Source organism: Pseudonaja textilis, chromosome 1 (genome assembly GCF_049901715.1).
Source record: "Pseudonaja textilis isolate UNSWEBS1 chromosome 1, rPseTex1.2, whole genome shotgun sequence".
Classification (NCBI taxonomy): Eukaryota; Metazoa; Chordata; class Lepidosauria; order Squamata; family Elapidae; genus Pseudonaja; species Pseudonaja textilis.
In genome coordinates, this window is record NC_141990.1 from 128,925,769 (window position 1) to 128,949,722 (window position 23,954).

The 23,954-nt window shown below is 40.2% G+C and overlaps 1 protein-coding gene across 1 annotated transcript in view; it reads left to right on the forward strand.

The window, feature by feature from the left end:
* The window catches only part of TPO (thyroid peroxidase), a 55,927-nt gene that overhangs the window by 24,567 nt on the left and 7,406 nt on the right, over nt 1-23,954 (forward strand). The window contains exons 6-9 of the mRNA XM_087923633.1: nt 978-1,184; nt 6,220-6,732; nt 20,600-20,858; nt 22,976-23,146. Coding sequence (XP_087779759.1) covers nt 978-1,184; nt 6,220-6,732; nt 20,600-20,858; nt 22,976-23,146 — 1,150 coding nt within the window. The remainder of the gene's footprint in view (nt 1-977; nt 1,185-6,219; nt 6,733-20,599; nt 20,859-22,975; nt 23,147-23,954) is intronic.

The window sequence follows — 23,954 nt, forward strand, 5'->3', positions numbered from 1 at the left end:
TTCTCAATTGTTCTTGTCTTATGGTAGCCCCGCACATGCGCAGGCTGGGAACTGGTTCCAGAAACTTCCCCACCTTACTACTGTCTGAGTCTGAAGGCAGCTGATGACTGCCAGCCTGCCCTGGCCCCATCCCTGCTTCCAATACAGACCGCTTGTCCGAGCCCTCCTCCTGAGCAGTGCAAATGATTTCTGTAGACTGCTATTTTTCTTCTGGAAATCCTTTCCAACTCTCACACCATTTAAAGGGTGTTCATCCCAAATTGTATAGCTTAAATCTGTAGAGATTCTCAGTTATCTAGGTCATGGGTTGTCCCAAATGTGCTTTCAGTCCACAAGCCCAGCATCTTAACCATTAGCAGTCTCCCATACTTAATGAGCAAATCTATCACTGCATCACAGACAAGAGCACTTCTGTATTTCTGCCTGGGAAAGACACTCTGGACCTGCATGAATACCATTTCAAAGACAAATATCTGTTTGCCTGACTGCTTCTAGACTCTCATCCAGGTACCAGAAAGCAACCCTTCCCCTCAGAAGCTGTGTCTTTCAGTTTCTTTCCCATCTTCTTTTTTCGGTGGACAGAAGTGCTCTCATTATATGACTGACGATACTATGTAAGACCTCTTAGAATGTAATTGTATCTGAAAATAAGTCTCATTGAACTAAATGGAGGTCACTTCTGAGTAGCCATGTATAGGAGTGCAATTAGTAGTTATCAAACAATCAAGTTATTTGGGTCTCCCTCAAAATACTAAGTCACGAGTTTCTTATTTTCCAAAAGGATGAATAATATGCTGGTAAACATGTAGTTCAACCTTCTGTGATGTCCAACTCCTATACCTGTATATAAGTGCCAGTCTGTCAGAATGTAGAGAAACAAGCCAACAATTTGGGGGTGGAAGCCTTTTCAGGGTTGGAATAACATTAGGAAAAAAATACTATGTAACATGTTGAGTTGTTAACTCACTGTCTTCCAGGTACGTGAAGTGACAAGAAAAATTATTGAAGCGTCTAACGAGGCTGTCACTGAAGATGAGCTATATTCTGATCTGATCACCGTGTGGGGCCAATATATAGACCATGATCTTGCCTTTACTCCCCAAAGTGAAAACCAACCTTCCTTCCAGGGAGCCATCAATTGTCAAATGACTTGCGCAAACCAAAATCCATGCTTCCCAATACAGGTACTGTTTAAAAAAAATATTTATTTTTACATACTTTTTAAAAAAGAGTCCCATTCACAGTTGTGTACCTGGATGTGACCAAATCATCCGTCATTGCATATTTTACGCATGTGTGCTTGTATGTACTTAAACTACTTCACTCTTGAAGGGCTTCAAGACTCAAGGGGTGTCCTTTGAGGCCTATCGCTGCAAGCAGATGTATTTGATGTATGAAATTCCAGTGGTGTGCATATTCAGAAGTCTACCATCCTGTGCAGCACGCTTATTAAAAATGAGCCAGTCCTTTGAGGAAATATCAATCCTTCTTCAGGGAGCTACCAGCTATAATGAAAATCCAGCCCAGCTGTAATGAAAATTGTCCCTCTGGGTTTGGGGATATGTTTTACATTCAAGAAATCCATCCCATATATCCCCATTTTATTTTAATCTAGTGGGAACAGATGTTATCCTACAATGGATACAGACAGGACTTGGTTATTTGGTTAAATATCTTGACTTTGTACTAGATAATTGAGGGGTATATTCATTTATTCTACAACATCCATAGGAGACATAATAAGTATTTTTATAGCAATTAGTTCCATTCTTTTATGTGTTGTCAAACTGACAAGCCATTGCAACTCTTTGACTATATTCAGATTTTTTATAATTTGATTAACCATGGCTTGTTAAACAAGACATAGTTGGCTGAGTTCACAGAATAAACTAAGCTATAAAGTAGCTCAGTTCATGTAACATGCTGAGTCAAAGAAACAATTACACATTTTGGTTTACTATGAAGAAAATTGTGTTCATGTTTAGTCCACCCTAACATATACAGTTTAACATATACAGTTAAAAAGTATGTAACATTGAAAGAAAAATATTTCAAATTCAAATGCTAATACAGATTCTAAGCTTTTTGCCAGCCTAATCAACTCAGTGGTCAAGAATACTATTATTGGGGGCCGGGGGGATGAAAATATAATAAATAATAAATATAAATAAAGACACAAATTAGGGTAATTTCCTGACCTCTTATGCAATTGGTCTCTAAATTTTTGTACTATCAATCTCCATTTAATATATCATTTCTTTGAAGATTAAGAGTAAGAAAAGTACCTCAGAAGAATGAATTCCTTTCCTCAAAACAGAAGGATCCTCTTGAGTGTGATAATTATAAATCTGAGATAGATTTTAATAGCTAGTAGCTATTTGATGTCCTGACAGTAATTTTTCTAAAGGTAGCATGGTAATTATATTTTATTTAAATTGTCATGATAAATGTAGTTAAATAGCAAGAAATATTTTCTCCTAGTAATTAAGGATAAAACATTCTATGAAGATGCACCCTCAAATCATGAGAATAATTCTTTTGTTAGCATTTAACATATAGTGGAATTATGACAGAATTCCATACTTACATGGCAGCCTCAATGTATTTCCCCTGAATGAAAAATTATGATGTTCCAGTGTAAAAACTGTTGTGCATCACCATTAATTTTGATACCACATTGATAAAACTTTCATGACATAATATTATGAGTAGTTCCAAATGTGTAAATGTATTTTAGCTTAACTTTTTCAGCTCCATCAAAATATCTATAGGGAAATCTACATTGCTTTCTTTGAATTGTCAATATATTTTCTTCCTGTAACTTTACTGATATTAATAATCAGAACAAAGGTAATATACAAGAAAGGCAATGTTACATGTAACTTAATCAACTCTTCTTTATGACATCTTCCTTGTACGAAGTAAGAGTTATTACTGAAAATGGGAAAGTACAACATTTTGGTTCAGAAATTCAACCATAGCTGAGTTGGCCAATTGATTCCCACAGTGACAAGAAAGGAAAATTGGGGAAGGCTTCTGAATGCTGTACAATTCCTGCATTTTAAGTTATACTTCAAAGGTGCCAAATACAGGTAGTCCTCAACTTACGACCAGAATTTTAGCCTAACATTTATGTTGCTAAGTGAAATATGTAAGTGAGTTTTGTCCTATTTTACGACCTTTCTTGCCACATTTGTTAAGTGAATCATTGTAGTTGTTAAGTTAGTAACTGTGATGACCCGGAGTGTAACACAAATGTAACAAAATCCAAAATGAAAATAAATGTCCTTTAATGTCTCCAACTTGGCCCCATTGTTCAATAATTCTCAGTTGGAGATTAAACTTATTACAAAATAGTCTTCAAAAGAAAGCAATACAGTCCAAACTCAATGAGCAGATGAAGGTGAAATAAAAAAACAAAACAAACTACAATGAAGGAATTTCCACAAACAGACCAGGATAAATAATTACCAACTTCAAGAAGATAAGACACAGTCTGTTGGAAGGACACCAACCAAGATAACTACAGCCCAAACTAAAACATGCTTTGCTTCTAGCAATGCTGTGTTTTCACTGTCTCTCTTATACACTATTCTCCCCAGCTACAACCAATGAGAGGGATCATGGCTGCTTCCTCTCTCATAAGCCAAGTTGTTTCCTTCTACATTCCTCCCTATGTGTCCTAGGATGAAGAGGGGGTGGGCCTGGTTCTTCCTCTGACTGCCCAGCCGGACTCTGCCCTTCCCCAGCCTCCTCCACAATCTCCGGAGCCACACTTCCACTCCCTGTCGGCTGTTCCTCCTTTCCCTCAGAGTCCGGCTCTAACAAGGGCATGACCGTAACTCAGTTGTTAAGTGAATCTGGCTTCCCCCTTGACTTTGCTTGTCAGAAGATCGCAGAAGCTGATCATATGACCTCAAGGCACTGCAATTGTCATAAATATGAGTTAGTTGCCAAGGGTCTGAATTTTGATCACATGACCACGGGGATGCTGCAATGGTTGTAAGTGTAAAGCATGTAAAACACTTTTTTCAGTAACTTCAAATGGTCACTATATGAAGTGTTGTGTAAGTTGAGGACTACCTGTATAAGAATTCCCTCTACCTTACAGAATGGTTTCTCCTGCCTAGAGATCATGAAATGCTTGCTTCTCCTTCCTTTCTGCATGACTCCACTAACTACACAAAGGAGTAAAAGAAAGAAAGAAAGAAATTTAAATTGTTCATGCATAACACGACAGAAAAGACATTCCCAGTTGTGGCGTATGACAACTTGCTCTGCCACAAAAGGCTTCACACTTGAAAATGTGTAAGTGTAATTTCCCTCTGGAAAGAGAAATAAAGCCAACAAAATAGCTGACATTTAGAGAAGTGTTCTTTAAGACCACAGATCAAAGGAAAGAGTTAAATCCTCTCCTTTTATCTGCCGTGCTCCTGATTTATTTATTTAGATTTTTAGAAGCCCCCCCCCCACATGTTTTTGTGTATTTTGCTTTTCAAAAATCTGCATCTTAAACCACAGCTACCCAATGTGTGCTGCAAATAACTGGGCAACACTTGGATGTCAGCAAAAGACCTGAGTTTTCTGCAGCTAGAATTATGCAGAATCAGAGATCATTCCCCCATTTCATAAACAAAACAAGCAGAGGTGGGTATTCAGCAAGTTCTGACCAGTTTTGGAGAACCAGTAGCAGAAATTTTGAGTAGTTCGGAGAACCGGCAGATACCACCTCTGACTGGAGATTTGACAGTCTCCTTCCCCTGCCATGCCCACCAAGCCACGTCCACAGAAGCGGTAGTAAAAAAATTGGAATCCCACCACTGAAAACAAGTATAAATATCTCTGTGTGTTTTATAGCAAACCTGAAAAGAAACCATTTTTTTTTTTTGTCTTTTAATGACCCCTTAATCCCTTACTTTGAGGTGGAGTCAGGGCAAGTGAATGGAGCTGAGCGTTTACTGGCTGGATGCCCTTCCTGTCACCAATGCAGAGTTCAGAGCAGATAATTATTCATTGTGCCCAGTGTAAGATCCATCTTCTCCTCTTTGCCCAAGAAAGTAAGGACTCTTGAAACCTTGGCGTTTCAGAAAGGAACCTTTTATTGAACAGGAGCGATAGCAAGGTAAAAGAAAACAGACTCTGATTTCCCTCAAATGATACAATCAGGATAAAGGCGTTTAGAAACCCTTCCCTTCAGTCCAGTGTGGATTCAGCCAATCCGCAGGTGTGGAGATGTTATTTTAACAGGCCTCCTGGGAACCTGATAAGCGAGCGTTCCCGGGGACATCTTCTGCTGCCTTTCAGAGTGAAACAACCCACATGGCCCTCTCCCCTAATACATTCCCCAAAAGGTGAGCAAATCCCAGGGCGCCTAGGTGCCAGGATAAAGGTTATAACATAAAGGTGACAGGAAAGCAATAAACTAAGTAATACATCCAGGGTTCCCCCTTCCCCAGAAGAATGGTAGTATCACGCTAGGAATCTGTTACCCAGAGAGATAAATATCTGGCACTACCTAGGATCGAACCCACAGCCTCCTGATTGTGAGGCAAGAGCCACTGTACCACTACGAAAAGAAACCAATAATTTTTTTTGCAGCCCTAATAAAGAATGTGACATTCTACAGATCTACGGATAGATTCACCAATGGGTAAATAGAAGTGCTTTCTATGAACTGTTTTGCCACTGCTAGAAAAAGACTCTGCGTCGGAGCTTAGGCAGAAGATTGAACTGTGATTACTATTTCTTGTGCCAAGTCAGAAAAAGTCTTTATCCATTCAGGCTCAAGGTTGACTCAGTTTTCCATCCTTCCAAGGTTGGTAAGATGAGGACCCAGATTGTTGGGAGCAATAGGCTGACTTTGTAAACTGCTTAGAGAGGGCTGTAAAAACACTGTGAAGTGGTATAAGTCTAAGCGCTTAGTGCTGTACAAAAGAAGCCTTTCACTCCTTCTGCTGATCCCTGGTGTATGCACTGGGCCTTACTACAAAACATTGCGTAAACATGTAGATGAATTGTAAAAAGAAGTTGCACCAAAGGATTATAAATTTGTTCTGGAGAAGATCTACTGTAGGAAGGTCTTTCTACTGTAGGAAACCCCTTTCTAGTAACATGTGTGGTTTTATACCTCCTTTAATTCTAAACTTAAAAAATCTGCTCCACATTGTGACTTTAAAAAAGGCTACACTCTTTCATGAAAATAATTCATTTCATTCACAGGTCTTCCCCAATGATACATTCTCTGCAAGGATGGATTGCATCCCTTTTTATCGTTCGAAGCCTGCATGCACCACTGGTCAACAGGGACCGTTAGGAAATCTATCGGCGATAAACCCAAGGCAACAGATGAATATAGCTACTTCCTTCTTGGATGCCTCTACTGTTTATGGCAGCACAGCGGCTGCGGAGAACAAGCTGAGGAATCTGACCAGTGAAGGAGGCCTCCTAAGAATTAACCTGCTACATTTTGATAAAGGGCTTGAATATCTTCCTTTCGTTGACCAAGTGCCTTCTCCTTGCGCCCAAGATCCAAAGGAGGACAAAGCAGAAAGGATCGAATGCTTCATGGCTGGGGATACCAGGTCGAGTGAAGTGCTTTCCTTGGCAGCTCTGCATACTCTCTGGTTGCGAGAGCACAACCGCCTGGCAAAAGCCCTGAAGGAGCTGAACCCTCACTGGACTTCCGAAAGGGTCTATCAAGAGACTCGCAAAATGGTTGGTGCCCTGCATCAGGTCAGCCTATGTTTGCCAATGTCTTCCTTTCACATCCTAATTTCTCCTTTCTGCCCATTTCATGGAGAGAAATTGTGTGGATTGCCTGGTTACTTACTCAGGCTTACAACCAATGGGGCCCCAAATTTATGTTTTTTAAGCGAGACGGGCATTAAGTGAATTTTGCCCCATTTTACAACCTGTCTTGCCACAGTTGTAAAGTGAATCACTGCAGTGGTTAAGTTAGCAACATGGTTATTAAGTGAATCTGGCTTCCCCATTGCCTTTGCTTGTCAGAAGGTCAAAGAAGCTGATCACATGACCCCAGGACACTGCAACCATCATAAATATGAGTCAGTTGCCAAGCATCTGAATTTTGATCAGGTAATCATAGGGATGCTGCAATGGTTGTAAGTGTGAAAAACAGTCATAAGTCACTTACTTCAATGCCATTGTAATTTCGAATGGTCACTAAAAGAACTGTGGTAAGTTGAGGACTACCTGTCCAGTATAACTTTTAGAGTGGTAATCCTTAATAATAGAATCCTCCATCAATTCCAAGCAGAAGTGGTATTCAGCAGGTTCTGACCACTTCTGGAGAACCAGTAGTGGAAATTTTGAGTAGTTCGGAGAATCGGCCAATACCACCTCTGACTGGGCCCGCCCCATCTATTCTCTGCCTCCTAGTCCCAGCTGATTGGCTAGGTCTTCTTTGGTTGCCCTGAACAGGAGAATGGAGCTGGAAAGCAGGTTAGTGGGGTGGGGAGGGAATGGGGATTTTACAGTATCCTTCCCCTGCCATGCCCATCAAGCCATGCCCACAAAACCGGTAGTAAAATTTCCAAGATGTATTTTTCCTGCATTACATTTTTTTTTATGTCCATTGCCACAAGCAAAGATGGATTGTGCTTCAGTCACATTTATTTAAGATCAAACTTTTGAAAAAGTAGAATTAGAATTCTTTAGACATAAGTTGCGCTCAGAGTGTTTTATTATCATATATTTTTGATGGTCATATGCTTTTATCTATTGTATCTGACATATTGTTTTCTCCCTTAGAGTCAACAGCACTTAGCTTTCTCAGCAATAAACTATACTTGCTTTAACTCATTCTGTGTAGTTGGATACTGAAAAAAAGGCTTGCGTTTTCCCTTGCCTCCCTAAACCAAGGTCATCTTTGTTTGAATTTTATTATATCAAGCTGATTTTTCTATTCCCCAAAACTATCAAATGGAATTATGCATGTTTCCCCAATCATTCCCCGTGTGATCACTGTCAATATGCATTCAGATTTCCCAAGTGAAACTGGATTCTCTGCTAAATCTGAGCAACATTTGATTATTTTTCTTTCTCTTTTCTTCCATCCATTAACTGACGAACAGGTGCTTAATCTCTTTATGTTACTCTTTACTGATTGGTTCTTAATTGCCAGTTCTACATTCTAGCCTTTCTGAACATTTTTTGTCCTTTCTTCATTCCTTCTCTGATTTCAGAGAAAATAATAAAACTTTAGAAGTCCTCCAGGACTTTTCAAGAACTTAAGATAATTCCATAATTCGGGCTCTGGGTTTTTTCCTTCCTTGATTTCTTAGCTTCTTAAGAACGGTGCATTCCTGCTAAATGGATATTTGTGAAACTTCTCGTGTTTTTTTTTTTTTTTACACAGGCTATTTGATCGGCTATGAAATATATAAAACTAAAGGTAAAGGTTTCACCTTTCCAGTTGACTCTGATTCTAGGGGGAACAATACTCATTTCTGTCTCTTAGCTGAGGGAGCCAGCGTTTCCAAAGACGCTTCCATGGTCATAGGGCCAGCATGACTGTATAGGTTGAGGCACACAGAACGCTGTTACCTTCCCACTGAAGTGGTACCTATTTATCTATTCGCATTTGCATGGTTTCGAACTTCTAGGTGGGGAGGAGCTTGGGCAAGTAACGGGAGCTCACTCTGTTGTGCGGTGTCCAGGTCTTGAACCCAGACTGTCAGCTGATGAATTCAGTGTCTTTGACCAATGAGCCATCGTGCCTCCGTATGAAATATGTAGTTCACCAGAAATCAGGTTACCTTTTGTCATCCCCATTCCTCATATATGAGTTCAGAAAGGAATGCTTAGTCTTGAATATGCCTGGAACATTCTTCAGCATCATTTTTCTACATCTTGGCACAGCTAACCAAATATATTTTTCAGCATTGGTTGCTTTGGGGATACATTTTCCAGAAATAATTTGCTTCACCATTATCTGTTGATTTGATCTTTTCTTTCAAAAGAAGTCAGTGATTCTGCTAGTCCCACAGCAGAACAAGTAGCTTCAAGCTTTTACAATGAAAGTCTACATTGATTTCATCAGAGTCATTTATCTGAGAGTTCTTCTCCATCTTCTTTTATTCCCAGAGTTTTCTTCTAGGTTTGGGGGGCAAGGGGATAGTGCTCAGCAATATGAGTCTTATGTCGGCTGTAACTTTATGTCTTTTGATATCTTGTAGGAAGATATGGCTGTTGTTATAACATCAATCCTGGGAAGTTATTGAAAAAGATAATTAAAAAAACAGATCTGCCAACAACTAGAAACAAGTAAAGTAATAACTAGTAGTCAGCACGGGTTTGTTAAAAACAGATCATGCCAAACCAATCTTATTTCATCCTTCAACACAGTGACTAAATAAGTAGATCAGCAAAATATTGTGGACATAATATATTTAGATTTCAGCAAGGCATTCGACAAAGTAGACCACAACCTACTTCTTAGTAAGCTAGAAAAAAAGTGGAATAGATAGCACCACCACTAGATGGACTCGCAACTGGTTGACAAACCGTACTCAACAGGTAGTCCTTAATGGGTCTAAGTCTACATGGAGGGCAGTAAGCAGTGGGGTGCCACAAGGTTCTGTCTTAGGCCCAGTACTCTTCAGTATCTTCATTAATGACTTATATGAAGGAATAGAAGGGGAACGTACCAAATTTGCAGATGATGCTAATCTGGCAGGAATAGCTAACACCCAAGAAGACTAGAACACTGGGCCATATCTAACAAAATGAAATTAAATGTAGAGAAATGTAAAGTCCTACACTTAGGCAAGAAAAACCAAAGTACACATATAGACTGGATGAAACCAGGCTCAATAGCAGTAACTGTGAGAGGGATCTTGGAGTTTTAGTGGACAACCAGCTAAATATGACCCAGCAATGTGCAGCAGTAGTCAAAAAAGCTAATGCAATCCTAAATTGTATTAACAGAGGGATACAATCAAGATCAAGTAAGGTATTAATACCATTCTATAAAGCCTTAGTAAGACCACACCTACAGTACTGTATCCAGTATTGGTCACCACACTATAAAAAAGATGCTGAGACTCTAGAAAAAGAACAGAGATGAGCAACCAGGATGATTAGGGGACTGGAGGCTAAAACATACAATGAACGGTTGCAGGAACTGGGCTTGGCTAGTCTAGTAAAGAAAAGGACCAGGAGAGACATGATAGCAGTCTTCCAATATTTGAGGGGCTGCCACAGGGAGGAAGGGGTCAAGCTATTTTCTAAAGTGCCTGTAGGCGAGACAAGGAATAACGGATGGAAACTGAGCAAGGAGAGATTTAACCTGGAAATAAGGAGAAACTTTCTGATAGGAACAGCTTGCCCTTGAAAGTTGTGGGAGCGCCATCACTTGAGACTTTCAAGAAGAGATTGGACTGCAATTTGTCAGAAATGGTGTAGGGTCTCCTGCTTGGGCAGGGGGGTTGGATTAGATGACCTACAAGGTCCCTTCCAACTCTGATTATCTGTTATTCTGTCTTCAACCTTGAATGCCTATCTGATTCTTCCCCTCTTCCTCCTATATTGATTTCCTTTTCCTTTATTTTGCTTTCTATGATCAGGCTTATAAGGATTTTATTTTCTTTTTTCTTCTCAGCTCTTTTTAAGCATTCTTTTAATAATCTTTTGTTGAAAACCCCTTATTTTGATTGTCTTGTAAGTTCTGCCTACCGATTTTTCTTCTTTTTCCATCTAAAAGTTTTCAGATAATTGTTTTCTGTCAGATTGCACCTGAGTTTTTAATGTTGTTCTGATGACTCAAGCCCGACACTCCTGTTTGATATTCTGAATCTCTACCAACCAGTTCTGTCCCTTCTTGGGTTATTTTTCTGATATTCTTTCCAATTCTTGGTTCTTTTCTTTGCTCTCTCAACAAGTACCAAGTTTGAATTTCATCCGACAAAACCCAGATTGAACAGCACTTTCCTTGTTGAGATGAACAAATTTGGACTTCTTTATCAAGATACCTTGAGGACATTTTGAGAGGGGTTGTCCAACCACAGATTGAAGTTGAAAAAAACAAACAAATAACTGATCTTCCCCAGTCAGTTTGCCCCTGGTATCCTCTTAGTGATGCAGATCTTTTTTGATGGCACCTTTCTCAATAGCTCAAAATTTGAGAATAAAGGTCCATGCCTGCTTAATGTTCAGACTCTTCATTAAAATTACAACCAAGTAATGTCACCTTTCCATATTCAATGATGGAATTTGTAGATCACTTTTGATTTCCCAGACAGCTAAACTACTCATTCATGGTTTGATGGGGTCCTGAGTCTTACCAAAACTCCCTTCCTCTTACTTCATCCTTTAACGCTGCAGTTTACTTAGAGCTGAATCTTAGCCATTTCCCATCTCATTTTCCATGTTGTATGTGATTCCTTGAGTACCAACCAGGGTTAGAATACAGTTAAATTACTACTCTTAGCATACATGGTTCTGCAATCCTGGTTACTTCTGACATTTCTGATTTGCCTGGGTAATGTGCTATGTCAGCTAGAGATTAAAACTGTATTCTGCTTATATCATTTTGTACTGTTCTGGCAGTGGTGGGATTCAAATATGTTTGCCACTAGTTCGGTGGCCGTGGCTTGGTGGGCACGCTTTGCATGCGTGCACACACTTTGCATGCATGCAGATGCCAAACGTGCATTTTGCGCAGGTGCCGAGGCATTGTGATGACCCGTAGTGTCTCAAAAACAACACAAAAACTAAAACATGAATCAAAGTCTTGTAATGCCTTCAACTTAGCTTCGCTGTTTTATTAGTCACAGTTTAAATTCAAAAAGTAGATAATGAAGCGAAACAGAAACCCCAAACAAACGGCATTGACGAGAGCTCCAAGGCAAACCAAGATAATTAATCATATATTCCAGGAAGATAACCGGGGAGAGTCCATGGAAAGAATGCTAACAAAGATAAACCTCATCCAAGGAAAGCACTAATTTGACTCCAGCGGGTCTGTGAACACACAGTTCCAAACTCTTATACAGAGCTCACAGCTGCAACCCATGAGGAGGATCATGGCCGTCTCCTCCCGGAGAAACCACGTTTTTCCCTGATCCTCTCCTCCCTGCGTGCCCTAGGATGGATAGGGGATGGCCCTGGATCCTCCTCTGATTGCTCAGCCAGCCTCTGCCCTTCCCCGGCCTCCTCCACCACCTCTGGAGCCACACTTCCACTCCCTGTTGGCTGTTCCTCCTCTTCCTCAGAGTCAGTCTCCACCGGGGGCATGACAGGCGTTTGTGCAGGCGCAGAGGCATTCTAACTCACCTCCTGCAAGCCTGAGCCGCACGCAAGTGGCTTTGGGTTTTTTTTTTTCTTCAATTTATTTGTGTCCTCCTTTTCATTGTAAAAAAAAGTTGGTCACCTTACCATCGCCTTTGGGCAGGCCAACTGAGAGTCACAGAAGTCTAAGGCTTCCTTTTGCCCTATTTATCAAGCTCTTTAAACATAAAAAGTTCAGAGGATACATTTCTAGCTTGGCTTTGCTTTTGCAGCTAGCTTTGTGCCTGTAAGGGTTTCCTCTCCCCATTCTGCCATCTTTGAATGAGGTTCCCGTCATCACACAGTTGCAATCAAGGGATGTGTTTATCCAGATATGAAACAGAACAACTCAGTGTGAAACCTCTGCAATCCTGGCATAATTCAACTGGAAGTGGGGAAGGTACCCTAAGAGGCCACCCCATAAATTGTGAGCCTCTTACTTGAGTCTAGAAGAAATTAAACAGGCTTGTTTCAAGTCAGGAAATCTGTGTATGATTGCTCATGCTTGAAAACCTATGAATTAAGTCCACTTTCTTTACCTAACCGGGCTTTAATTTTTCACCTGAAAAGGGTTAGGCAGTAGCGGTGTCTGAATCAATTTGGTAGTCAGAACTTCAACCAGCAAATAAGCAGTCAGGTTCCAAGGGGGAATTGATTGCTGTTGCAATTGCACAACATACAGCAACTGCACAAAACACAATTTCAAGGGAAGTTGCTCCAGTGAAAGGCATTCCTCTGACTTTCTGGTCCGTAACCATAATAAAGAAATGCATGTGTGATCATCCCTTGGAAGAGTCTAAATATTCAAGCATCCTTTATTCCCTTCCCCCCAGAACTGAAACTCAATTGTTCATGTTTAATGCAAAGTCAATTCATATCAAGGACCCCCTTCTGCAAGCAGTCACTTGCTTAGCTATTGGGGTTCCCCATTCATTGCCAGCATTCTCAAGGGCTGAAGGGCTTTGCCGCCAGTTCCATATCAGAATCCCCCTGTATCAAGTTTAGAAGTGGTACAGCCTGGATCTATAGTAAGAATGGTTGTTTTCTTGGCTTCAGAATTTATAAATTTACTGTTTCATGTTCTGAAGCAGAGCAGAAATGATAATCAGCAGGTTCTGACCAGTTCTGGAGAACCGGTAGCAGAAATTGTGAGTAGTTTGGAGAACCGGCAAATACCACCTCTGACTGGCCCCACCCCCATCTATTCTCTGCCTCCCAAGCCCCAGCTGATTGGCTGAGTCTTCTTTTATTGCCCTGCACAGGAGAATAGAGCTGGAAAGCAGGTTAGTGGGGTGGGGAGGGAATTGAGATTTTGCAGTAACTGTCCTGGGAGGGAATGGAGATTTTACAGTATCCTTCCCCTACCATGCCCACCAAGCCACGCCCACCAAGCCACGCCCACAGAACCGGTAGTAAAAAAAATTGAATCCCACCAAAACAGTAGAGGTTTGGCCAGCTAGGCCTTAGCATCCATCTTAATGAGACAAAGCCTTTGTAGTGGGAGAGCATTCCCAGAAAGAAGCAGTAGAAAATTTTGGGTTCTTCCCAGGTAACCTCTGTGTCTCAGAGTATCTTTTATCAATTTTGATTGATAAAACCTACTGGCCTTTACAAAAATCCTGAAAACCTGATTCTTCCTGAAGGAATTGACCCAGATGATATACTATTGTAGCAAATACCTCAGGTTTTATATTGCTGATAATGCAGTATCTTTTATTATTTTATTGCTATTCTTATGATTTTTTTAAATAAAAATCCTTGTTAGCTGCCCAGAATCATTTGGCAAGAGGCAACCGTATAAATTGAATTAATACATAAATAACAATGTTGCATTTTCCTGGACAGGGAACATCCAAATTTTTGTTCTCACGTTAGTAACCTCACAATTAAATTATTGGCATGCATTCTGTATGAGGCTATTATTGCTCTCGGACTGGAAAATGCAGGCCATACAAATTGAGATTGAATAGGCTACCTGGCCATTCGTTATACTTGGACCAACAGAGGAAAACTAGCAGGTATGATGACATGATGAAAAACTCTTTAGTTTCACAACACATGAAACTTAACCATAGTTTCAACTGGGAAACTGCAACCATCCTAGACCAAGCCAAGTCCAAAAATGCTAGGTAATTCCTGAAAGCCTGGCACCCATACTAATCAGCCATCAAGAGGCACATAGACAACATCTACATACCATTCAAAAGAGACAACCGATATCCAAAAAGGGAACAAAAATATCAAAACACCTGCCCACCAGCAATCAGTACCCAGATGAGCAGAGATTAACAATCAGATCAACAATCAACAATCAACAATCAAGAAGTAAACAATACCCCAATCCAGGAACAATACCCCAATCAAGGAACTAGCAAACAAGCTAAAAGTAAACAGCCCAACGTAAGAACCCCCAAGATTATCCCACCAGCATTTATATGCCACTGACAAGCCACTGTATATAAACAGAGCGACAACCCTATTCCCTACCAGTACGAATGATGTCACCTAGTTTAGATAATGAAACTTCTTCAAGAAAACAAGTTCAGAGAGCACCAAGGATCCTCCAATTGTTATACCTGTGTTACACCAAAATTACTAGCTGCCTATTTATACTGAGATGCATCGTAGATCCTACTTTTGATGTATAGATATCTAACTTGAGATCAGGATACCTGACAGCCCAATTACAGACCTGGGCAGTCATTTTTAACCTCAATAGAGGAGGTTCTGCTGCAATACCATAATCAGTAAGGGTTCTCTCAGAGTTCCCTGATATCTGGAATTCGGTTCCCCTTATGAGAAACCAGTTGTTCTGTCTTCAGATGCCTGTTAAAGTCCTATTTCTTCCTGCAAAACTTCCCTATGTGAATATGACAGAGGAATAGTTTGATTTCCCTTTTTCCCTTTCTAATATTTTTAATGGGTATATTGTATTTAATTTTACTCCCATAACCCTTTCATTATTTTTACTGTAAACTGCTTAGAGATGAGGTCGTTTAGAAAGCTGTATCAACACCCAATCACTCAATTAGTCAGTCAAGTCAAAGCAATAACAAGACCAAGGAATTGTATTTTTTATATACCTATATTTTTTCCAGAAGCCCAAGGTTAAAGTACTATTTATCATCTGTCTGAGAATTGCAGGTTAATGAGATCAGCTTTTGGCACATTAGAAACAGTTTAGAAAGAATCTTGTCATTTTCAGGGACATTTACTACATCTATACCAACATAAAGTTGGTAACATAAATCACAGATCCATAACTGAAGTGGGTACTTTACTAGCAGCTTCTAGAGTTGAACATATCAACTATGAATGTGAAACTTTCTTATTGAGCCCCTACAACTATATTCCCCTACAACCTGGGGGAAAGTAACTGAAAGAATAATATCTTAATAGCGCAAATAGAGAAATAAGTACTAACTTTTTTTAATGCTAATACAGAATATTTATACAAATTACAAGAACAGATTTAGCTGCTTTGAGGGATGACAGAGTAAGGAAAACGTTTTTTCCCCCTGCTTGGAAAATATTGTGAACACTTCATTATAAAAATGTAGTGAATTCATAGATAACATCACTGGGGAAATTAAAGTAGAAAGACAGCATGAATGCAGGTCTCCCAAGGTCAGGCCTTTCCATCCTTTTGAAATGACATAGTACTAGGAGAATCTAAAATTAAGAAGCAGAGCGGAAAAATTATATCATGCAATTTAAGGTTATTTCTGAAGTCACCTCTGTTCTTGTTATTATTCTATGTTTACTCAAGGCATATATATACTGGCTGATTCTCAGTGCTTCAGTACCAGATTCTGGTAGATTTTAGTACAGGTAGGCTTCTCTTATAATAGGGACTGGCAACTTTGTTACTAATCAGAGAAGACATTAATTGTGCCATGAAAAGTTTTATCAATCTAACAGGAAAAAGTAGCATAAGAAATATTCAATGGCAGGTAGTGGTGGGATTCAACATTTTTTACTATGGGTTCTGTGGGCGTGACTTGTTGGGCATGACTTTGGTGGGCGTGGCAGGGAAAGGATACTGCAAAATCTCCATTCCCTCCCCACCCCACTAACCTACTTTCCAGCTCTGTTCTCCTGTGCAGGGCAACAAAAATAAGCTGGGACTCGGGAGTGGCCAGTCAGAGGTGGGACTCAAGAGGGCCAAGCAGCTGGGATGGGGGCGGGGCCAGTGAGAGGTGATACTTGCCAGTTCTCCGAACTACTCAAAATTTCCGCTACCGGTTCTCCAGAACTGGTCAGAACCTGCTGAGTAGCACCTCTGATGGCAGGCAACCTTGAAAAGGCAGGAAGAACACAATACGTTCACATTTATTTCATTTATTGGAGGTTTTTTTTCCCCTCTTCTGTATATTGTTTCTATTTACTAGCTGATTAACACCAAAGTGAGCATATGGAACAACTAAAGAGGCCAAAAATGACTTTCCTGTCTGTTTGGGATGTGGAAAATTGCTGTGCCACTCTGGTTAGGATTGCTGTGGGAGTTGACTTAAAGGTGGAGTTTGTTACTTGGCGAAGGCCATAGTTGCTGACTGAGAGGCTCTGGATCAGGACCAATGAAGAAGCCATTCTTTCTATTTAAAAGTATCTGGCAGAAACAATTGGACCTCTAACTGAAGAAATGTTCACTGTGTAGCTAGCTGTTCAAGCTGATAAGAGAGCCCAGCAGCAGCAGCCAGGAGTTTCAGGTAAAGGTTTCAGCAGATATTTGGCAAGTATGCTGCTTTTACTTTTAGAAGGGAAAAGACTGAGGCAGAAGAAGATCTTATACTTGTCCCTGGTTAGGATGGTCTAGATCAGAGGTCTCCAAACTTGACAACTTTAAGACTTGTGGATTTCAGCTCCCAGAATTCTCCAGCCAGGAATTCTGGGAGTTAAAGTCTACAAGTCTTAAAGTTGCCAAGTTTGGGGATCCACTTTTTTCTAGTTGAAGCAGCACGCACAAACTCTGAGGTCTCCCTGAGGGACCAAGCTTCAAAATGATAGAAAGGGAATTTAGCCATAACAACCATGTGGTTTAATAAATGACCAAATACATGTTTAAATTGACATTTTCATGAGCCAACTTATATGTAAAAATAAAAACCCTGCCAGCATTTTTGCTCTGGAGTCAATACCTGGTAGAATTCTGTGGAAGAATTCTAGGCATTTGTTAGAACATTATACCGATCCTGCCATTTTGGCATTTAGTGATTTCTGAAAGAAGCTCAAATGCTCATTTTTGTTTACTTCATTCCGTCGGGAAAGTGGCCTGCTAAAGATCTAATCTCAGCGACGCTGTTTCTCATTTAATTCGTATAATGAAAAAGGGAAAAGAATCTTCCATTTGCTCTTCTCCAAATACCTTTTAATTTTCCAAGGCGTTTGCAACGGCAGTCACACTGAAGCTGATGTTCATCACTTGCCGCAGTCCTTCCATTTCTTCTGCCTTTTTGCTTTTCCTTTCAGAGGGCTCCACTCAATTTAGGTCACTCTTGTATTGCAAAGATAAAGGCTTTTATTTATTTATTTTTCGCTGAATAAGGCTGGGTGTCTCCGAAGTACAATACGAACCATTCCTTGCCAGAAAGGCTGGCTGAATGAAGAATATTGGCTGTTATTATTTTTTTTCTTTTGCAGTAATGTAAGGCAGAGTTGAGCTCAGTTTGAACAGTCTGGCCCAGATGGGATTTTTGAAAACATCCTGATTTAAAGAGATACCCAACTTCACACTTATGGGCCTGTTTGCTGAAAGACTTGCTGTTCCAATATTGGAAGGTCTCATAGAGACTTTATAGCAATAGCACTTAGATTTATATAGTGCTTTACAGCCCTCAGTGAGTGTTTTACAAATGTGGGATGATGGGAGCCACATTCAAGGATGGTAGAGTAGGGAGAAGAAACCTTACAGTCACAAAACTAACTAAAAGAGCAAGGCCCAGCTAGAAATGTATTCTCTGAACTTTTTATTTTTTTAAAAAAAAAAAGCTTGATAAATAGGGCAAAAGGAAACTTCAGACTTCTGTGACTCTCAGTCGGTCTGGCCAATGGCAATGGCACTCCACAATAACAATAGTAATAGCACTTAGACTTATATACCACTTCATAGTGCTTTACAGTCCTATCTAAGTGCTTTACAGAGTCAGTCAGCCTCTTGCCCCCAACAATCTGGGTCCTCAATTTTACCATCCTCGGAAGGATGAGAAGCTGAGTCAACCTTGAACCGGTCAGGATTGAACTGCTAGCAGTTGGCAGAATTACCCTGCAATTCTGGCCACTATGCCATTGGTATCTGGGATGTTTTTTTATATACAATACATTCTCTTTTTCAGAAGTGTAACCTGCCACGACATGCTTTGAAGGATTATTTTATATAAATGCATAAATACATAAGGATATATTAGCTCGGTAACTTGAGGTTCCCCAAATATTTTATACAGCAGCCGCTCCAAATCCTTTTCATCATGGACACTGATCAGGGATTTCAGCAATTGGTTGGTCCAATAATTAGTGGTCTACATTTGACAAAGAAAATCAATGGAGTTTTCCTGACAAGTTATTAAATCATTGTTACTCCAGATTCCACGGGTTAAACAGAAATGTTAGTTGTTGCTGCTGGGCCTTTCGAAGATGAGATCTTCTAAGTCCTACTTGGAAATAGGATTTTTTGTGTGTGTGCCATGTGTGGTTGATCCTATCAACTGCAATAATCTGTTTGTGGATTCACGCAGAGGAAAAATATATGAAGGCAGCAATAATATATATTTTTAAAAGGTTGGCTCTTCCAGCCAGGTAATTTGGCCTTTGCTGAGCCAGCATTATATACTGTTGCAACAAGATTTATTTCTTAAACTCTCCCCCATTAGTAGATGGATTCTGTGAGCCTGTTATCTTAAAATCTGTCCATGATTTCATTCAGGAAAGAAGCCCTTCATCATAAACCAGGCAGGTGGCCATAAACTTGAAAGCAAGTTGCTCAAAGCTAGAGTTTCCAATGCAATTCAAGGCTGCCTTGCTTGCACTTTATTTTACTTATTTATTTGTTTGTTTATTTATTTATTTTTGTCAATTGCTTACAAGATAATAGGTATAAGTAAAAACATAGTTATGAATACATGGATACATATAAGAAAAATAAAAAAATAAAAGAAACAATAGGACAGGGATGATTGGCACATTGGTGCACACTCCCTACAGACCTCTTAGGAAAGGGGTGAGGTCAATAATAGACAGTCTAAGGTTAAAGTTTTGGGGGTTTGGGGAAGAAACCACAGAGTCAGGTAGAGTATTCCAGACATTGACCACTCTGTTGCTGAAGTCATATTTCCTGCAATCAAGTTTGGTGCGATTAACCTTGAGTTTGTATCTATTGTTTGCTCTTGTGTTGTTATGGCTGAAGCTGAAGTATTCATTGACTAGTAGTACATTGCAATGTATGATTTTATATACTATACTTAGATTGGACCGAAGGCGGCGTAGTTCTAGGTTTTCTAGGTCTAGAATTTCGAGTCTGGTGGCATAAGGTATTCTATAATGAGTAGAGGAGTGGAGAACTCTTCTTGTGAAATATTTCTGGAGTTTCTCAACTGTGTTAATATCACATATGCAATGTGGGTACCAGACTGATGAGCTATGTTCGAATATTGGCCTAGCAAATGTTTTGTATGCTCTAGTTATTAGTATAATATTACCAGAGAAAAAGCTACGTAAGATTAGGTTAACAACTCTTAACGCCTTTTTGGCTATGTAGTTACAGTGGGCTCTAGCACTTAGGTCATTTGAGATGAGTACTCCAAGATCCTTGACAGAGTTTGGATCATCAACAAGGTATTTACTATTCAGCTTGTATTTTATTTTCTGATTATTATTATTTTTGCCAATATGTAAGACAGAGCATTTATTTGTTGAGATTTGAAGTTGCCATTTGTTTGACCATTCTGATACATAGTCAAGATCTTTTTGAAGGGTAGCAGTATTGTCTGTGGTGTTGAATAGCTTTACATCATCAGTGAAGAGAACACAGTTGCTCTTGATATGATCACAGAGGTCATTTATGTGGAGTATGAAAAGAGTTGGTCCTAGAATACTGCCTTGGGGGACACCAGTGTTGACAGGTACAGAATTTGATAGGATGCTCCCAATTTTGACCATTTGTTGTCTGAAGGCATCTCTGCCATCTGATATTGTCCAAGGAGTCACTCTCTTTGGGAATGTTGGATAAAAACAGTTTAAAGTTTCTTGATAACAGTTTGTCCTTCCTAAAACATTATCGAGGGAGTTTTCTTATTTTCCTTCTTATTTCTTCCTTCAGATTATTACCATCAGGGATTACATTCCCAAGATCATTGGTCCAGATGCTTTCGAACAATACATTGGTCCTTATCAAGGCTATGATCCCACAATCAATCCAACAGTAACCAACGTATTTTCGACCGCAGCCTTTCGCTTTGCTCATGCTGCAATTCATCCACTGGTAAAGAGGCTCAACGCACAGTATAAGGAAGACCCAAATCTTCCTAATCTTTATTTGCATGAGGTTTTTTTCACTCCCTGGAGACTCATTAAAGAAGGTACTTTATGTAATGCGGTTAGATCCACTAACATCACAACACTATTCTTTCTAATTGAATTTTCTTTCAATGAAAAGGTTTTGTTTTCATTTTAACATTGTTCTGACTGCTGAATCATTAGCTAACACATTTTGGTTTTCTGTTTCTAGCTGGCAGAATTAATTACTCACCCTTTTTATTCAGAGTTTTGCAGCGTTAATTCAGCGCTAGGAAAATAAACACAGATGACTGATGCTTCATGTTACATCTTTATAAACATAATAAGTAGATTTTACAAACCAATTGTAGATTTCTCCAACATGGAGCAAACTCAGACAGAAGTAGACATGTTACAAATGCAGAGAGCTTCAGCAGCAACTTCAGCAGCTCAGAAACAGACATCAGTTTCACTTTAGTTCAGAAGGCAAGCATTATACATAGCAGAGAAGAGAAGCAGTTTCATTTCCAATAGACAGACTCAGAGCTGAACTTAGCTTCAGAGCTGCAGAGCTTAACATAGAGCCATGCCCAGGCTACTTCTAGTTTCAGTTTCCTAGGCTATTTCTAGTTTCAGTTTTCAAACGGTTCTCATTGGCTGACTTAGTTGCTATGCCTATTTATTGGCTGACCTTGTTACCATGCTCTGTTCCAGTTCATGAATATATTCTGACACCTTTTCATTTATTTTGGCTTTTGGAATAAATTTGGCTTGTCAAATGGGTTACAATCCAGGGTGGACTAAGGATATGTGTACACACTGCAAGGTTTATATGAAATACAATCAAAGCTCATACTTTCCGAATTATTTCAATAATTTTTTATTTATTTCAAAGATCAGGGGATTTCTTTGAAGGCCAGATCAGCATTGTAGTTCTTCTCCATGAGCCAGAGAGTGGGGAGGGGGGAAGACGGGATGGACACCTCCTGCACCACCTTGCCAGCCAAAATGGGGCATGGGGGGGGCTTGTGCAGCCCCCCACACACACACACACAGCCCATGCTTGGCCTGGATGGCCTCCTGCAGCACTCTACTGGCCAAAAACAGGCTGTGGGGGACAGATCCAGCTCATGGGCCTTGAGTTTGATGCCCCTGGTCTAGACTAATTTTTTACAATGTGGTATTATAAACTGGGTATCAATAATACCTAAACCTCCAATTTATGTTGCAGGGAATAGGAAAGCAAAAAATCCTCTAGATTTTGCTGGATCTCTTCCAGCAAATCCAGCCAGTAACAGTGAAGGTTTTGTGGGTAGTAGCTCAGCAATATCAGAAAGGCTTCACTATTGACATCTTGTTTCTAAAGAGGTAGATACAGCGTGATCAGTGAAGGAGAATATTTATAGCTCAGAGTTGGAATGAAGGGTCCTTGATGTCCCCTGAGCTTGCTTGTTTTCTTGCAGATGTTTCATTACTCAGACCAGATAACTAGGGAGCACTGATGATGCTACCTAGTAATGAAAGGTCTGCAAGCACAGAGAGCATTAAATCCTCTTCATATAGGGTGGTCTAGGGCTGTGAGATAGGTGCCATCAGAAACCTTTGCTTCCTTATACAGTATAGTATGGCTTGGGACCAGACTATCTGAGGGACCTTCTCTTGCCAGTCACATCTACCCGACCCATCAGAACAGGGAGGCAGGGAATGTTGCAGGTCCCATCCTTGAGGGAGACACACCTGGTGGGACCCAGAAGAAGGGCCTTCTCCTTGGTGGCTCCCTCCCTCTGAAACATAATTCCCCCAGAAATTACACTACCCCCCCTCCTCTGATTCTCTTCTGAAAAGCATTGAAAACCTGGTTCTGCAATGGGCCTGGGAAACTGACAGCGGGATGGAGGCCATTAAATGGCTTGTGTAATCGGCTGTCTCTGGGTGGGGGAGGTAGGGGTGATTTTACTATATTACTTTCACCTCTGACTGGAGATTTTACAGTATCCTTCCCACCAAGCTACTCCTACAGAACCGGTAGTAAAAAAAAATTGAATCCCACCACTGGGTATAGCTGACCTAATGATATTAAAGAAAAAGTTGTAAGGACAGGTAAGTTATTTTTCTTGGATCGTTGATGAAATCTTATGTTTAAGCACTCATCTCAACCAGTTTATCTTCATATAAATGCTACGTATTTTTGTGGTCGAAGGTGGCTTGGATCCCTTGCTAAGAGGTACACTAACAACTGCAGCAAAACTCCAGGTCCAGAATCAACTGCTGAATGAAGAGTTAACGAAGAAGCTCTTTGTATTGTCTAACAATGCTTCCTTGGATTTATCATCACTTGATTTACAACGGGGACGTGATCATGGGCTCCCAGGTATATTGGTTTAAAGAAAAGATGTTCTATGTCAATATTAGGATGAAAGACGGTGTATATTTCCTCTGTGGCTTGAATATCAGTTATGATTATTCAAAGCCATTATTTTCCTGAGAGGGTTGGTAAAATGAGTTTCATGCTATGCTGCCTTTACTTTATTGTAGAAGTGATCAAACTTTGGGACGGATCAAGTAGATGGTGCCACAACACATGCTACCAAGAGCCAATGATAGCAGAGAAATAGTGGTCCAAAAGTAGAAGAAATTATCATTTCTCTGCCTCTGTTCGTGAGAAATAGCCTTCTTCGATTAAGAAGATAATCAAAGGACATTTTGTTTTTGTCCTTTAATGACCCCGCATTCCCTTGCATAGGGATGAAGTCGGGGCAGCTGAACGGAGCTGAGTGTTTACTGGCCAGATGCCCTTCCTATCACCAATGCAGAGTTTGCAGCAGATATTTAGTCACTGTACCCAGAGAGAGAAATATCTACCACTACCTAGGATCAAACTCACAGCCTCCTGATTGTGAGGCGAGAGCTCCACCTCTTGGCTTCTGCACCACTCAATCAAAGGACATAATGGAGATTTAACATTTGTTTCACCTTTCCCACAAGTTGACTAATAGATTCTGCTGCAAAGATGTCATAAGCTTATAGTTCTTGCCTGCGGCAGTTACACCAGAATCAGAATAGAGCTGGAAGGGACCTTGGAGATCTTCTATTCCAGCCCCCTGCTCAAGCAGATCTTATACCATTTCAGACAAATGACTGTCCAGTCGCTTCTTAAAAACCTCCAGTGATGGAGCACT